This window comes from Pseudopipra pipra, chromosome 5 (genome assembly GCF_036250125.1).
Source record: "Pseudopipra pipra isolate bDixPip1 chromosome 5, bDixPip1.hap1, whole genome shotgun sequence".
NCBI lineage: Eukaryota > Metazoa > Chordata > Aves > Passeriformes > Pipridae > Pseudopipra > Pseudopipra pipra.
The window spans coordinates 3,010,585-3,027,978 of NC_087553.1; the positions used below are offsets into that span (position 1 = coordinate 3,010,585).

Below are 17,394 nucleotides of genomic sequence, written 5' to 3' on the forward strand. Positions count from 1 at the left end.
ACATTTTTTAAAAAGCCAGATATTTCAGCTCTTTCAAACTAAATATACAAGTTGAAATGTGACTGAATCTTGAAGACAGCAAAAGAAAGAAAGGAATAGCACAAAATAAGTTTGATTTTGAGCTGAATTAAATTATTTTGCCAACTTGAACAACATTTCTTGTTTTTTTGGGTTAACCATTATAATAAATTCAACAAATATAAAATTGTTTCAGCATTTGTTTTATTTCTTCTGTCCACCTTTTGTCTAGCCTTAAAGAGACAAAGTCTAGATAGATGGTGGGGAAAGGGAAAAACAAAGGCAGTGTCTGTAAAAGTTAATCAATAACCAAATATAGTCCAGCTGTAAGGAATCACTAAGGTTATATTGATTCAGCTCGATACAGAGGTGCTTACAAATAACCACAGGTAGCTCTGAATAAGCTGGCTCCAAAATCACTATTATCCCTCAGGAAGGTGCTCTGCACAAGCTAACTGACATGCTTCCCAGTCCTGCAGCTATTCTGCTTCCAAGAAGCAGAACTGGTAACTCAGCATGTCATTACACAGTGACACAGCTTTGCTTGGAGCTGCCTCAGGTAGGGCAGAGGAGGGTGACAGGTGAAATTTGGGATAGTTTTGCGTGGGAAACTCAAAAAATCAGGTATTTTCTGTGCTTCAGTTATAAGTGTTTAAAGCATTACACTGTGTGCATGTCAGCAGCGTGCCTTTATTATCACACATTGGCGTCTTGTTTTGAGCTGGTACCGTGGTAAGAAAGTGAATGGATTTACAGGGAACCAAATGCTGTCTTCTCCTGAGGATTCCAGCTTTTCTCCTGTGTGTTCATTTCCCTGTGCAGCACACCAAGGCCATCAACAGGAGGCAGCCCCTGAGGTACCAGCTCGAAGGCTATGAGCAGCCAGCAAGGAAGCAGACACGGCCCGTGGAGATCGACGACGTCGCGATCAAGGTGGTTTGAAAACATCCTCTTGTTCTTTACAAGGAGCAGCTCCTGAAACAGCACCTGATAGTGTCCAATTGCTGCTGCTATTCCAAATTTTCTACTGTAAGAGCAAGCCCTTAGACGAGTCAGCTTTTTAGCCAAAAGTGCAGTGAGAAGAGTTGGCTTCAGACCAGGTCTTTATAGTGATTCCCATCACGAATATAAAGGAAAAGAACTTAGAATATCTGATGGGCAGGAATTAATACAGACTGATTAACCTGTCCTTTCAGGCAGTTCTCATTCACTCTTAGAAATAAGATCAGAAGTTTTGAGTTGACATCAAACTGTTGGAGGCTACCAAGGTGATTAAAGGGATGGAAATATGAGGAAAGGCTGAGAGAGTTGGATTGTTCAGCCTGGAGAAGAGAAGCTTTGGGGCGACCTAATTGTGGCCTTCCAGGACCTGAAGGGAGCCCAAAAGGAAGATGGAAAGAGACTATTTCCAATGGCCTGGAGTGACAGGACAAGGGGGAATGGCTTCAAACTGACAGAGAGGAGGTTTAGATTGGATATCAGGGAGAAATCCTTCCCTGTGAGGGGGGTGAGTCCCTGGCACAGGTTGCCCAGAGAAGCTGTGGCTGCCCCATCCCTGGAAGTGTGCAAGGCCAGGTTGGATGGGGCTTGGAGCAAGCTGGTCTAGTGGAAGGTGTCCCTGCCCATGGCAGGGGTTGGAACAAGATGATCTTTAATGTCCCTTCCAACCCAAGTCATTCTATGATTATTTGATCTATACTATGACCTGTCATTTATTATGACATTATTTTAAGTTATGTTTGCCATGTGTCCCCCCTCAGTGTGCTCTGTACAAAGAATGTTTCTTTAGTCTTATATTTGACAGAGTGAAAGTATTTGGTAGAGTTCAACTCAAGATTATCCTTTTATTACATTACATACAGTATATATATTTGTGTTTATATCTGTTCTTATTCAGAAGCTTTTCTGGGTTTGGCAATCTTTAAAAACCTAACTTTTTTTTTTGTGTGTGTGTGTGTGCAACTTATTTAAGTGACATACTTTAAATCCAAACCAGCCATTCTATTTTTTCCCCTCATGTGTTTGTATATAAGTGACATGTGGTAATTATTTTGTAGGTGACCAATGGATACTTTTCATGGGGAAGTGGCTTAGCTACATTGTCCAACATAAACATTAGAATCCCAACAGGTAGGATAAAAGCACAACTTAAACATGAAACATGTAATGTCAAATTGCTATTACTAATTCCATTTCTTGATGTTGTGAAAAGCATAAAAGTATACTTTTAGATTTTTATAAGAAAAAAATGAAAGTTAAAAATGTATAAAAGTCCTTGACCTGTTTTTGTCATATAGCAATATCATTAGATAAATTATGTGGGTTTTGCATACCTTTAGATAGTTTCAATAAGAGCACAAAGTCAAGAGTAAGAATAAATAGGAAAATGATGGTTTCAAATAATTAATTATTATTTATAATAGAGAAATTAAAAAAAAAGAAAAAGGGAGAACTCCAGACCTGTTCAAACCCAGGGTGAATCTAATTCAGTATCTTATTTCCACCAGTTGGTGCCCAGGGACACAGCACTCAGGTCTTGCACTTTTCCTGCCATTCATTAACATAACAGTCTCCCAGTTCACAACTATTTTCATCTCAGAAAATGCAGTTTTTCTGTCAAGAAAACCTCAGTTATTTCCTCTTTCAATGAACTTCTCCTTGTCAAGCTGAGTTCCTGTAATTCCTTGCATTGGCTAGGGGTTCCACAGGTTTACAAAATACTGGTTTGTTTCAGAAAACTTACATAGCAAGTGTGAAAAGTAACAACTATTATTTTCTATTATTATTATTAATGATAATAATAATAATGATGCTGGTAATAATAATAATAATACTTTTTTATTGTTTTCGTTGTTAATGCTGTGAAATACCTAACACTGTTGGTAGTTGATGCTATTAAGTAGCCTTATATTTTATTTTTACGTCCTATCAAGTCCTTAGTTTTAAAATAGACTAATGCTTTAGGTTGATGTCACATGGTTGTTAAGTAATCTCAAAGTCTGTATTGTTTGTTTCCATGTAGCATTAAGTGCCCTACACATGGATGAACACTCCTTTGTGCTGGCCCAGTGCCACATCCAACACCACTAGAATGCCTTTGCTGCAAGGAATTTAAAGTCTAAGGCCAGGGTTCACAAGCTGAGTGAGCCAGAGTTTATCTCCTTTGGAAGGAATAAGACAGTTAAATTCCCAGCTAGACAGAGACATGGAAAATTTCCAATACCTGAAGGGAGCCTACAAGAAAGGTGGAGGAGTTATAAGGGCTTGGAGTGACAGGACAACAGGGAATGGCTTCAAACTGACAGTGTAGGTTTAGATTGGATTTTAAGGAAAAATTCCTCCCTGTGAGGGTGGTGAGGCCCTGGCACAGGTTGCCCACAGAAGCTGTGGCTGCCCCATCCCTGGAAGTGCTAACATATTTAACCAGCTAGTTCAAACATGCTCTAGACCTGGATCTAGTTGCACCTTATTGACTGGATATATTTTTTTTTCCTCTTTTCAAGATGTGTTTTTTGGTGTTTTTATTATTATCACAGGTCAGATGACAATGATTGTGGGTCAAGTTGGCTGTGGCAAGTCCTCCCTTCTCCTTGCTATATTGGGAGAGATGCAGACGCTGGAGGGAAAAGTTCACTGGAGCAAGTATGTTTATATAGCTTTTAATTACTGTATTTAAGCAGGAGGAGGTTGAGGTTTACTGTGAGAAATGTAAACTTCGTGCCTCAGAACTGCATGTTGAGTGATTCTCACCACCCAGATCCTCTCTGGAATGCATCACCTGCAAACTTATGAAGGGTTTTCACTGCTGTTTTGTCACAGTTCAGAGCAGGCAGAGCAGCCTTAGGAAGGGAAAAAGGCTAGTCTGGCAATTAATATCTAATATATTAGCCTAGCAAATGACTCAACTAGAAATTCAGATTATCAAATAGGCATGTATTTCTCACTCAGAGATGCTGCTGCTGGCAGAAAAAAAAGGTGATACAATAACACGTGTTACTGCTCTTCTCCTTCCCCGGTACATGATCAAGCCTCACCTGTGGAAGTCACTGTTACTCTTTACAGTAACCCCAAAACTTGTTCTTTGATTTTAAAGATCAGCTCTGCTTCCTTAAAACTGCCAAACCAAACTCCTCTCAATTAGCTTTTTGCTGAGGAAGAGGGAATTTCGTCACAGAGGCCAATATTTTGTTGCCCCATCCCTTGACTAGTAACCTCCCTTGTCGTATTTTTCTTACAGCAATGTTGCAAGCTGGATGTTTTTTGCTTTTCCTGTGCTAGTATCCATGGCATTTTTTGCTCTCCAGCTATATTTCACTTTTGCTATTCTAAACATATGATCTCACTGGAGTAGCAGGTACAGTTGGAGCCAAGGCAAGACTAACTTTGAGTTTAAGCTTTGAAGGAAGAATATGTGACTTACCACAGTTAATTTCTTTGAGACATGTAATAAAGGTTTTTACTCCCTAAGCAGGCACTGTTTTTCTGAGTAGTTTGAAAAAAATACAAGGGGTAAGTAGAGTGTACCTTGAAATGATTCTCACGGATTTTTTCAAAGATACAGTTGAGAAAGACTCGGGTTTTTCCTAGAAAAAGATATGAAATCTAAGGGAGATTAGAGAAGTGAGAAATCCTAAAAACACACTAGAGACAGTCTGTGAAATGTTTCATAATCATGAATGATGAAAAACAGTAAAAATGAAAATTTCACGTTGTTCAAGGGATCAGATCATGCTGTCAGTTGATTGTCTGTACATCACCAAACAACTCAGGTTCTAGGAAGCATCTCAGGCTTTTTTTTTTTCATTGCACACTCTAACTGGTACCCTGACGTAGCTGATGCAAACCTGGTTATGTTTTGCTGGTAATTTCAGACTACCTGGCAGACAGACGAATACAGAAGGATACTTCAGGTATTTAACCAAGTGGATCCTCTATTTTGCAAAACCATACTAAAGGTCCTATTTACTCTCTTAAATCCCTTTCCATGTGATTCTACGTGCATGACTAACGCAGCTACTGATCCAGGGGTGAAATGCAGTGAATTCCCCCACAAATTTAGGCACAACAACACAGTAATAGTAATAATGGATAAGATCTCAGCCCCAGTTGTATTGGGGCAATCCTGCAATGCATCACTGGGATTTGAATACCCTGTTGCTGTGGGTGTTGACTGCAGTAAGAGCTGTATGTCCTGCTGCCAGGGTTGTCACTGGTTTGGCATCTTAGGGAAATAAAGCACGTTAGTGCATCTTTCTGTAAAAGATCTTGGCCAGGGCAAGTCTTATGGGCCAGATCTCCGTTCTTCCCACTTATGTGAGACATGTCTCAGATACGTTACAAACCTTAGACACACAAAAAACCAGCCCCTTGTCTGAGGATTGTAATGTATCTGAGGCTGTCTGGATGCAGTGATTGAGCCAAGCTCGTTTCAGATCTGAATTGTTAATTATTAAGTCTATATGAGGACAGTTGTGGGGATTATGCAGACATGTATTCCCCTCATCCACACTGAGCCAAACAGCCAGAACCACGTTGTCAGGCTGCCAAGCAAAGAGTGGTTAAGTGGAAATCCTTCACTCACTGTACATTTTCTGTACATTGGACTGGTTTCTGTGCAAACAGGTTGTTGTGTATTAAGTGAAAAGCTCAGGAAACACAAGAACTATTAAAGGGATCCTCACAAATGGCCTGTTCTGTCCTCAAGTATTAAGGATACAAGAAAAGTTAGGAAAAGGAAATGCTCCCCTCGGGTTGCAACCACACTAACAGCAGCTCACAGAAACCACATTATGGGCTCTGCAGGGATAAATGATCAGATAAATGAACATTTGGCCAAAATCAGCATAACCACCTAGTGCTGCTGTGGCTGGTTGCAGGGACAGGACTAAATTCCTCTAAACTCCTGAGTAAAATTTGTGTAGATGCTCAGTCCTCATCTTGCCTCAAACTTCTTGCCTTTATTAGCAGAGGAAACAGTTCATTCTGTTGTTACAGTGGTATTCGAGAGATTCTTTATTCTCCTCCCTTTTTACTTTGTAGGCTGGGGGGATCACAGCCTGGTTAGAGATGCATCGATCTATTTTAAATCATTCAAAATTACTGTAAAAGTATCCAAACTTCAGCAAGGTGTCCTTTTTACTTTTCCTTAAAACCTTGATTAAAATTAATTTCTATTTTATTTCATCTTATGTGTTCAAAATGTTACAAAACGACCAATCAGTCTGGTCTTTTCTACAATTTCAGACTTGAACTTCTCATGGCCCATTTTGGCCAACATGTATATTTTATAATACAGCTGAAAAATTAGCATAAACAGCCATATTTCAATAAAGAAACTAGAGCAAAAATTGCTGATCCCCTCAGGCAAATAAAATACTCTTTTTAGAAACCTCAGGAGCTTCAATTCCAGTGCACTCCCATGCCCTGCAATCCCATCACTCTCTCAGCTTCAGCAGGGTAAAAAAGTATAAGACCAAATACTTAATCCCCTTGTTTGTGAAGGCCCCAGCTCAGCAAAGGTCTTCTATGTGTTTATTCATGGGATTATTGGTGAACATGGGTTCTCACAGAAATCTCACTCATAATTTGGGAGAATTAAAGTGTGTTTGTCAAGCTAAGCATGGAATGACATTTCTAACCAAAGAAGTGTTTAGGTAAATAAGATCTGAAAATTAGTCCTTGCTCATTCAGACAATCTATTTGATTCCAATGGCAAGCATATTAAATCTGGTATGAAATTGCAAGGGGTCCTGCAAGACCTGTGCCCAGTTTTTGTTAAATTGTAGTTCAGAGGGTACTTCCAAATGTGTACATGAAAGCATTATCTCTTTCTCTACCACTGCTATGCCCTGCTGATAAAAGTTTTGAATAGAGCAAATTTAGTTTGTTCTTTTTTTCTTTTTTGTTTGGCTTGACCTAATTTCCAAGCCTTTTTCAATCTCTCCTTAGACTCCATCTTTTGCTTTCTTGTAACTTTATTCCATTGTAGAGAAGACTGGAAGCTTCTGCTGAGTAAGAGACCAGTTCTAGTGAAGTGATGTCTCTTTTGAGCCTGAATTTATGCCTCCTTGACACTTCTGAGATAAATCAGCAGGACTTACCTCTAATGAAGTATCTCCTCTGACAATTGATGCCCAAAGGAAACACAGATTGTGCCCTTTGCACGGCCTGAATTGTCAAAGTCCTCAGAGAGCTGATGTTCTGCTGTGTCTCAGGTCTGGAATTTTGGGAAGATGTTAATACATAAGTCTGGCATTACAAGGACTCTGCTATGAGAATTTTCTAGACTTGGATATTCTCCTTATGAGTGCAGCTGCATTTACTGGTATCCCAGCAGTCAAGCAGACATTTCTGCCTCAGCAGTGAAATATTTCATCTGGAGGGTTCACAGGCCTGAGAGTGGAGGATAATTTTGTTCATGGTTTTGTTTTTGGTTTGTTTTTTTTTTAAGTCAGGAAAATAATACATGAGCATCAGTTTTCTAGTCCTTTCCAATGCCTGTTTCTATTTACCTGGCATAAACTTACTCTTCTGGGTTTTGCACTTTGCAGTGATGCATCACCATGCCTGGACATCTGAGCATCATCACTGGTCCAGAACTGCTTTTGCTGCCATTCCAGCCCCTTAACACAGTTTTTGACTCAATTAACAAACAGAGGGAGCTGCAAAATCATTCATGTCATTACTGCCACTGAATGCTCTTCAGAATGAGTTTCTTAAGGATATGATCCTTAAGAAGTTGAGATTGCCAAGGAAAGCCTTGTAGTGCTGTGCTTTATGCAGCCTTAGTGCTATAAACGGGTTCAAGATCTCTTCTGATTCAAAGGTGTGTCTGCAAAGCTTATCTTTGCTCCAGGGGAAATTTGACATTAGTTACCAGCTCTTGCAGGTCATTGACAGAACTGTGTGGATGAGCTGTTGCTTGTCAGCCTTTTACATGCCCAGGCAATATCAAATATTTTAATTTTTAATAGGTTTTACAATACGCTTTTAATTTTTAACAGATTTTCTAACAACGTGATTTGCCTGTTTAGCCACTGTGTGTTATAGATATGAAACTGTTGTAATTAGAAAAGTTTTATGTTTTTACTAAGACCTTGTTTATTATCCCTTCAAGAACAAACAAACCCCAACTTATGTTGATTTCTTAAAATATGTACTTAACTCCAGTTTTCCTGTGTGTAAAACTAGCACAAATTGTTATTCTTTATATTTCCTGCTTACTAAATGTCATTTACCATAACTTACAGTGTAAATGAAACTGAACCTTCTTTTGAAGCATCCAGAAGGTATTATTTCTTTTTTTTTAGTGTATCTTAATACACGCATTAATTCCTTCAGAATTTCCCCAAACCTTCATCTTTGTACTCTTCAGCCATCTCTGTTTTCTTACCATGTTGATGATAATTGTTTACTGTGGGATTAACTGCCAGACTGTGTTAAATCCAGTGGATCCCAATCTTCTCCAGCCATTGCACCACTACCTCAGTCTTGTCTAAAAGATGTTCAGTGATCCCAGATCCCATTTGACAGCACTGGGAGTTTAGTGTGCTCCATATTGTGCAAGACAGGGCCTCTAGATGGATTTGAGGCATCATCATGTGCATCCTACTGTGTGTTTTGTGTGTTCTGGGGTTTGTGCTGTGCCTAACCCAGGCTGTGTCACAGAGCAGGTCACAGAGGGAGCTGAAGTCAAGCAGTGCCTCCACCCCTGGCTCCAGGGAAGGGGCCTGCAGGTTTAAAAGAAGGACAAGCCAAACTGAAAACATGTCATAACTGACAGAGAAGTAGTGGCACACGGAGCTGTGGTTGGGAGACACACCAGGATTTGCTGCCCGATGATCCTGAGGACACATTTTGTACTAGTGCATCCTGAACTGCTTAAACGCCTCAGAGTTTTGGGATACTACTGATGCCTTCTAAACAGCTATTTCTCATGCCCCTGGACCCTCTCTGTCGACAGCAAATCCTAGATGTTTACACACAAAGTTAACCAAATGCTTTGTTGGAAGCAATAGCATCAAAGGGACTGAGAAGGAATCCAGTTGTGGCCTTCCAGAACATAAAGGGAGCCTACAGGAAAGATGGAGAGAGACTATTTCCAAGGGCCTGGAGTGACAGGACAAGGGGGAATGGCTTCACACCGACAGAGAGGAGGTTTAGATTGGATATTAGGGAGAAATCCTTCCCTGTGAGGGGGGTGAGGCCCTGGCACAGGTTGCCCAGAGAAGCTGTGGCTGCCCCTGGATCCCTGGAAATGTTCAAGGCCAGGTTGGATGGGGCTTGGAGCAAGCTGGTCTAGTGGAAAGTGTCCCTGCCCATGGCAGGGGGTTGGAATGAGATGATCTTTAATGTCCCTTCCAACCCAGTCCACTCTGTGATTCCATGTTTCTGTGATAAGTGTTCAGATCCATGAGGGGTGAACCAGTTCACCACTCCTGCCTCACACACCTCGGGCACCTCAGAGAAATATCTGACATTACACGACCTCTTTTGCTGCTGTACATTGGCAAAACAACCAGAAGAAAAGAACATGTCATTAGGTATTTAGACATGTTGAAAGGATGTCTAAAAAATACTTGGGAGAATGCAGTGATTCCTTCTTAGTCTGTATTAAACTGCTCTCTTTTCCAGTATCATGTCAGTCCACTGAGGATCTAATAGACCAAAAGTAAAAAAATCATTCACTGAGAAAAAACTATTTTATGTGTGTGGTCACCTAAAATAATCTAAAACTTCAGAAAGCAGCAAGTCAAATGTACTGATGCCATTTGAACAGTGTCTTTTCACATATCTGTTTTGATATTTGAGAAAAAAATACCAAATAACTATTCTTATGAGAATAAAACCATTTTTATTATTTATTAATTTGTCTTTGGACTGAAATTGCAGTTACTAGATTGAGGTAGGTATCAGCCATTTATAGGAGAATAGAATACAACCTAGAGTGTAGATTTTGCCATGAGGGGAGAGAGTGGGTGCTGTTCTAACAAAAGCATCTAATTTAAAATTCTTCCCTTCATTTTTGTAACAGTTGCTTTGCTTATGTGTCCCTCTGTATTTCTCTGAATGCACATTCATGACATAAATGTTAAAAACCCTGATTCTCAGACACTGCTTTGCTTTTTGCTAATGCTCTGTGTCTGCCTGCAGTAGAAACAGATACTCCGTGGCTTATGCAGCTCAGAAGCCGTGGCTGCTGAATGCAACCGTGGAGGAAAACATCATCTTTGGGAGCCCTTTTAACAAACAGAGGTAAATATCAACCTCCTTGCAAAAACACCTGGCAGCTCCTTTTAGAGAGGGTTTGTTTTGGGCTTTTTTTGGCATATTCTGGAGTAAGTTTGTAGATTTGGAGAAATATCTATCGATGCCCATTAACCCTGGGGTGGGTTTAGTAAACCTGATTTTATCCATCTCAGAGGAAGGTTTCTGGTTTAAGTGAGCCTTTCAAGAAGATGTGTGTGAGAAATCACGCAGGCTCTCCATGGGATACAGAGAAAGCCATACCTCTGATTTCCAAGGTGAAATGAATCCCATCTTTGGAGTCTTTTTTGTTTAATGGAGCCTGAGGTTGCCAGAAGACTCTGGAAATAGGGATTCTAGGCATGTTTCCACTGAGTTTATGTGCTTATCCTGCTGTGATCCGGTTACTGGGGCACTTTTTTACAAAAACAGTGCACATATGAAGATGGGCTCCTGCAAGGAAATAGCCTTAATTCTTCCTTTAGAAGCACTGGAGAAGGGGGTGTGACAGCTGAGGTGCACAGCTTCTATTGTGCCTATCCAGCTGCTTGTATCCTTCTAAAAGGTCAGTTAAGAAACGTGGAAAAAGTGACTGGACTTAAAGGAAAACAAATTGCTGATGTTTTCAAAGGCAACATCCTCTCTCTTTTAAGTTATTAAAAATACACCCTGTTCCTCTCAGTCCATGCTTTGTTAAGATGGATGAGTCCATTCTGACTTGATAAAACTTGACCACGACCAAATGCCTCAAAATCCAGAGAGGCACCTAAAATTTCAGGGACTGGATTCTTTGGCTGCTGCATCCATCAGCCTAAATTCACCTGATTCAAAGAGGCAAGGCTGAATGATACCACTTAAATAGCCTGATCCCAGCTGCTGATTAGCAGGTCACCTGTGATACCCCACAGCAAATCTCACAGCAAATTTCAAGGCTTTGCAAGTGGTTTCCTGTTTCTGGCGAGATCAGAATCATTGCAAGGATCCTTTGTCCTGGAATATCACTGTGAAGAAAATTAAGAGGCGCCTAAAGGGGGGAGAAAATTAACTCAGTGGAAAATGGCTTTAAATCCTCCAGAGTCCAACAAAACAACTCCCTGATAGGGAGAAACACACTCAATATTTTATGTAATTAAATCTTTAAAAAGCAGTGTTGTCAATAAAGATCTCTAATAAACCTGACATGTTTTACAATGCTTAGTTTACTATGCTCCAGGATTAGCTGCTGAGTAATCATTTTGCCCTTCTGATTTCTGCAATTATCCATCCATCAGAGAGCCTTAATAACTTAGCAGTGAATTTATTTATTTTTTTTTTAGCAGAGTAAGTGGCTGGTTAAATAATTGCAATGACTGTGTTGTTTTTACAGGTACAAGGCTGTTACAGATGCGTGTTCTCTGCAGCCTGACATTGACTTACTGCCATTTGGTGATCAGACAGAAATTGGAGAAAGGGTAAATAACACAAATGCTTTAATCTCTGCTTGGCCTTTGTATTAAGAAGACACTCTCTGATGTCACTCAGACAAATCTGATCTCTGTTGGGCTGCCAGACTGGTAAATAATTGTAATTTACCAAGGCTCACTGCAAAAAGAGTTGAAAACTTTTTTCCTTCTTCAGCTGTTTCTCAAATGGTATTTTTGGAGCAAAGTCCCCTGTATTTTACATGCACAATTTGATGCTTGTATTTGTTACATTTTTCAATCTGAAAAGCCTACTGTGTTCAGAGCAGCTCTTCCTAATTTACACTTACCCGTGAGTAGTTGCTGAATAATAATTTGTCTTTGGTATTACATGAAGATTATGCTTGTTTATCAACAGAATTAGCATTTTAATGAAGTTTTTGATATTTACTGGAGCTCTGTATAATTGTAAAAAATCACATTTCCGGAGGCCTGTCATAATGTTTATTCAAAGATGCCTATTTTTCATCCATTAAACTCATTAGGGGATTAATTTAAGTGGAGGCCAACGACAGAGAATCTGTGTTGCTCGAGCGCTCTATCAGAACACCAACATTGTCTTCTTGGTAAGATTCTTCTTTTCCACATGGAGCAGGGAAAGTTAGTAACAAAATTGTCATTCCATATATTTATGCTAGATTTAAGAGAGCTACAGGGACTTGCATTCAACTGCAAATCCAAATTAAGCAGGTAGGAAATAAGCAGCCACCAGAGGCAGCATCAAAACATACTGGGAGACTGATGGAGGTGGAATTTCCTGCTCAGATTAACACTGGAAGAGTAGAATAGGTTCTCTAACTCCAAGTGAAGATCAGTTTGGTTTAGAGGAAATTAGGGAGTTGTTAATTCTGTTTTAACTTTCCTGTGCCAGTTTCCCATCAAAGTTATTAATTAAATTAATTAAAAATTAACAGACTTTATTGTTATGAACTGAAGATCAATGGATTCCAGTTCCCTGTTTTGTAGTGCAGGCCTCTGGCTGGGTCTTAGTCATTAGAGAGAGATGAAACATTAGCAATTCTGGACACTTTCTAATTTTAAAATAATATTTTAGAAATAAGCCTAACTTTTGTACCCTGTTGTAATATTTTCTAATTTGATTTGATTGCAGGATGACCCGTTCTCTGCACTGGACATTCACTTAAGTGATCATTTAATGCAGGAAGGGATTTTGAAGTTTCTGCAGGAAGACAAGAGGACTCTTGTCCTGGTGACACATAAATTACAATATCTGCCACATGCTGACTGGGTAAGAGAAGCAGTACCAGGGTGCAAATCTGATGAACATGCACATGAAGTTAACACTGTAACACTTGATGGGATTACTACTTTTCTCTGTAATAGATTCCCTCCTTAATTCCACATGCCATGGGGCCATCTACCACTTTAACAAATACAGATTTTGTAGCGGAAGAACTATTTTATTTTCACATTATTTGTGTAGCTTTTGTAATTGAAACTGAATCAAAGTTAATTTTGATTTTGATTGCAAATATGACTATTATATATTATGTCTTGTCCGTGCTTTTTACAAGTTCAGCTAAAGATGTTTCAGTGTTTCAGTTTGTGGGCTGTGCCAACAAAATTAAGAAGTTTTTCATAAAATGTTCAATAAAGTGAGACAGAAATTTGCATAATGGCAATGCCACCAATACTGAGACATGTCTTGTAGGATCCAGGTCAGTGATTATATTTATGTTGTTGAGTAAATCTATCAGGTGCTTTCTCCCCTAGATCATAGCAATGAAGGATGGAATGGTGCTTAGAGAAGGGACACTAAAGGATATCCAGAACAAGGATATTGAGCTCTATGAACACTGGAAAACTCTGATGAATCGCCAGGATCAAGAATTGGAAAAGGTAAATAGAATTTAGACAAGGATGGCTTTTCTGAAAAGAAATATTCTCCATTTAAATTAAAAAGAACCCACCCCAAACTATGTCAGAAGAAGTTTTCAGCTAGGCATTAGGGCAGAACTGCATGACCTGTAAGGAGTTTTAAGGACTGGAGTAGGTTTTCCAGGAAGTGAGTGGTACCTCCATCATGGGTGGTTCGTAAGGGCACATTCCCCAAACCACCTTTTGGAATGTGGTGCACAGCTCATCCTTTGGTGGGCCATGGTATCTCTTATTCTGTTATTGCCATGAACATTTAGGATTCTCTAAAGGCTCTTTCTGAAGTTTTTATCATTCCAGAAGAGAGGGAAGGAAAGACTGGAAGAAAGAGAGAGGGGAGTAGGTGGACAAAGCAGGATTTTCTGAAAGTTAAATCCTAAAACGCTGTGCTTTTCAGTTCTGTGAGTGAAGTGACCCCAGTAAAGTTCTCTTTGAGGTTACTGTTGGTGCTGCCACAGTGGCAGAACAGCTGAGCTCTAAATGAATAAATACACTTCCTTATTTCAGGATATGGAAGCTGACCAAACTACTCTTGAAAGGAAAACCCTCCGAAGGGCCATGTACCCCAGAGAATCCAAATCCCAGCTGGAAGATGAAGATGAGGGTATGTCTTATCATTTCACTTTATTTAATCTGTTCCTATGTTTCATTGCCTTTCCACTTCAATAGCTGACAATTCTTAGCTATGAAATATGAAGATGATGGTGACACTTGGTAATAACTGGGAAGTCCAATACTTGGAGCTGTTTATGATATGATTTATTTGAGGAATTCTCCATGTATTTGTGCAGGGATAAGGGTGTCACAGAACAAGTTAATTTCTTTGATAACTCACACTGCCTGGAGTTATTGAGGGATGAGAGAGAAGTAAAACAACAGAAATAATTGTAAAGAGAACAAATTGGGGTAGTTGTCAAGAGCAGGGCAACATTTCCCTTCCTCAAGTGCAGCCTGCAAGGCTGTGAGATATATATTATTATCTGCAGAAAAAATTAAATGTCTTGTTTATACACCTATGAAACATGTATCTCCCACTAATTCTGTTTCAGTGCAATGTGATCAATTATTAGTTTATCACAGGCAAAGCTTTAGTGCTCTTGATTGAAGGGAAAATTGAACTTTTTTGTGCAACAGATGTTGGAGCCTCTGGATGGAAAGGTTTGGAGGGCTTTCTAGAATCTTCCATGCGACCCAAATTGCTCTGCTGACTGTAAAATAAAAGCAGCTGAACAGGTTGGGAAAGGCCTGGTCTCTGCTATAAATAGTCAGTTTAACTAAAATTAACAAAGCTGCAGCAAGTCAAAGACTGACAAACGATAGAATTGCTTAAAGAGCACTGGGAAAGTCTTATGAGAATATGTCTGAAGTGTCTGCTGTTTTAAAATGACAAACCGAATATTTTCTTTAAAATTAAAATTCAAGACAAGGAAAGAGTCACCCAAATCTAGTAAAACAAGGTAAAATTCCTCGTACTGAGTCCCAGCTAAACTTGATTTAATGTCTGAGTCACAGAGGAAGAAGAGGAAGAAGATGAAGATGATAATATGTCAACTGTCATGAGGCTGAGGACAAAGATGCCGTGGAAAACCTGTTGGAGATATCTCACCTCTGGAGGATTTTTCTTGCTCTTTCTGATGATTTTCTCCAAGCTGTTGAAACACTCAGTTATAGTGGCCATAGATTACTGGCTTGCTACGTGGACATCCATGGACAACACAAATGAAGCCAGGAATGCTGATGATGATAAGGTTAGCTATATCTTGGAGGATAAAAATAAATAAATAAAGAAAAAATATTCTAAAGTAATCATTTGCTGTTCATCTAGTTACATTGGAAAGATGATAGATGGAGTAACCTTGGTTATTATACAGGATGGACAAATTCTTCATGTTAAAACAAGGCCATTCAAATTTTATCCACCTTTTTGAACATGAAAAACTGAAACAGGCTTGAGGGTAGAAAAATAATTGACCTTTCAAAGGAAGGGACCTCATACTAAACTTTTCCTTCTGGATTTTTTAACTCCTAAGTCAATGACCCCATTTTCCTAAGTACTGGCTGTCGAGTAATGTCCTGCCAGAAAAAAAATTAAAAAAAAAATCTTCAATTGTGCTACTTAAGTACAATCTGCTTATAGCTGTAAATTTGACTAATATACAATATTGCACTGGAATCCACTTAGTAAACTTTCAGAAGGCTTGAATGCGTTATAACCCTGGCAGATGAGTCTAGGATCTGCTCTGGGAATTTTATGATGCTTGAACTTAATAAAGAGGAATATCCATTATCTCTCAAATGACTTAATTCTTGAGAGGTTCTACTTTGGTGGACTGAATTTCTTGGTAAAAAATGTGTGATCCTTTCTGTTTATCCATTTAGTCCACCTTCACAGTTTTAAGAACTATCATTTCATGGCCTTGAAGGGTGTTCATCAGTGGGGGGGTGAGGGCTCTTAGAACTACCATAACTTCTGCTTATGTGAACTTACTGAATTGCAGTTCAGTCATAGTTTTTTATTTCCCAGATATTATGTAGGATTATAATTACAACTATGTAATATAAGTGATGTGACATAGCTGATTGGTACCTTGGGAACCTCCTAGCAGAAAGCAGAAATGGGTGTTTATTTCTAGGATTGATATGTTTGTCATTTTATCAGACTTATCATGTAGCTGTCTTCAGCATCCTCTCCGGAGCTGGGATTGTCCTTTGCCTCATCACATCACTGACTGTGGAGTGGATGGGTCTCACAGCAGCCAAGAACCTGCACCACAACCTCCTCAACAAGATCATCCTTGGACCCATCAGGTACAGCAGAAATTATATCCCCTCCAAAAAGCTCCGTGATCAAAACCTGCCCTCTTTGCACCTGGGAGGGCACTCCTCCGAAATGCTCTCGTGGCCACCCTGTTTCCTCTAAGGCCTCAAAAAGTGAAAATAACCAGTGGTGAATTAAGGGGGGGAAAATTCCATTGCAGAACATGTGAAATTCTTCCCCCTTTTTTGTCTGGCTGAGATCTGTTGGATAACTGGCAACCCTTCAAGGCTGGAGTGTCAAGGGCAGCTCTGAGGGCAGTTCAAGCTCCAGGACAGCCAAACTCCAGCTCTGAGCAGTGACATGGTGACAAACAACACCAAGGCTTCTTCTGATGGCCAGGGACAGGTTTTGTGGATGACAACAGAGGCAGCAGGATGGCCAAAAGGATGCGTGAATAACAAATCAAGTTATCCGAGTGCTTCCATGAAACTTCTGGGGTTGGTGACCTTTATCGGGAGCCAGGGACAGGCTGAGATCTTTGGAAGGGGTCTTAAGTCTTGAGGGAACAAGAATGAAAGTCCAGGACATAAGACAGCAGGTTTTTGGAAGAGGAGATAAAGCTTTTTTCTGTGGGGGAAATGACAAAAGAAGCATTTGGACAGTCAGGATGCAGATTTTATATCTGTTGTGTTACTTGTATTTACTGCTTGGTTTTAGAGAAAGGCTGGAGGCAGCTCTCTGTGTTCTGTCTGACTGGACTTTTTACCCAAAAATGGAATTCCTTTACAGGTAACTTTTTGGTTTTAATTTGTTCAACAGGTTCTTTGATATGACTCCATTGGGGCTGATTCTGAATCGTTTCTCTGCTGACACAAATATCATTGACCAGGTAGATGCATCAATATATTCCGTTTTGTTACACCTTGGCTTTGCAAATTTTCACTTAGATACTGAATAAGAGCATTAAATGTATTAAAGGTATGTATTATTAAATGTATTAAAATGTTCAGTAGAGAA

General features: G+C 39.6%; 1 protein-coding gene across 16 annotated transcripts in view; it reads left to right on the forward strand.

The window, feature by feature from the left end:
* ABCC9 (ATP binding cassette subfamily C member 9) overlaps positions 1-17,394 on the forward strand; it is a 70,987-nt gene that overhangs the window by 32,959 nt on the left and 20,634 nt on the right. For 7 of the 16 annotated variants that reach the window (XM_064654110.1, XM_064654106.1, XM_064654111.1 and 4 more), the window contains 14 exons: positions 841-951; positions 2,076-2,148; positions 3,555-3,660; positions 4,890-4,928; positions 8,268-8,306; positions 10,171-10,272; positions 11,630-11,714; positions 12,209-12,289; positions 12,835-12,972; positions 13,458-13,583; positions 14,127-14,223; positions 15,132-15,367; positions 16,279-16,427; positions 17,197-17,266. In XM_064654110.1, coding sequence (XP_064510180.1) covers positions 841-951; positions 2,076-2,148; positions 3,555-3,660; positions 4,890-4,928; positions 8,268-8,306; positions 10,171-10,272; positions 11,630-11,714; positions 12,209-12,289; positions 12,835-12,972; positions 13,458-13,583; positions 14,127-14,223; positions 15,132-15,367; positions 16,279-16,427; positions 17,197-17,266 — 1,452 coding nt within the window. The remainder of the gene's footprint in view (positions 1-840; positions 952-2,075; positions 2,149-3,554; positions 3,661-4,889; positions 4,929-8,267; positions 8,307-10,170; positions 10,273-11,629; positions 11,715-12,208; positions 12,290-12,834; positions 12,973-13,457; positions 13,584-14,126; positions 14,224-15,131; positions 15,368-16,278; positions 16,428-17,196; positions 17,267-17,394) is intronic. The other 9 variants (XM_064654115.1, XM_064654113.1, XM_064654118.1 and 6 more) reach the window with 7 other exon arrangements.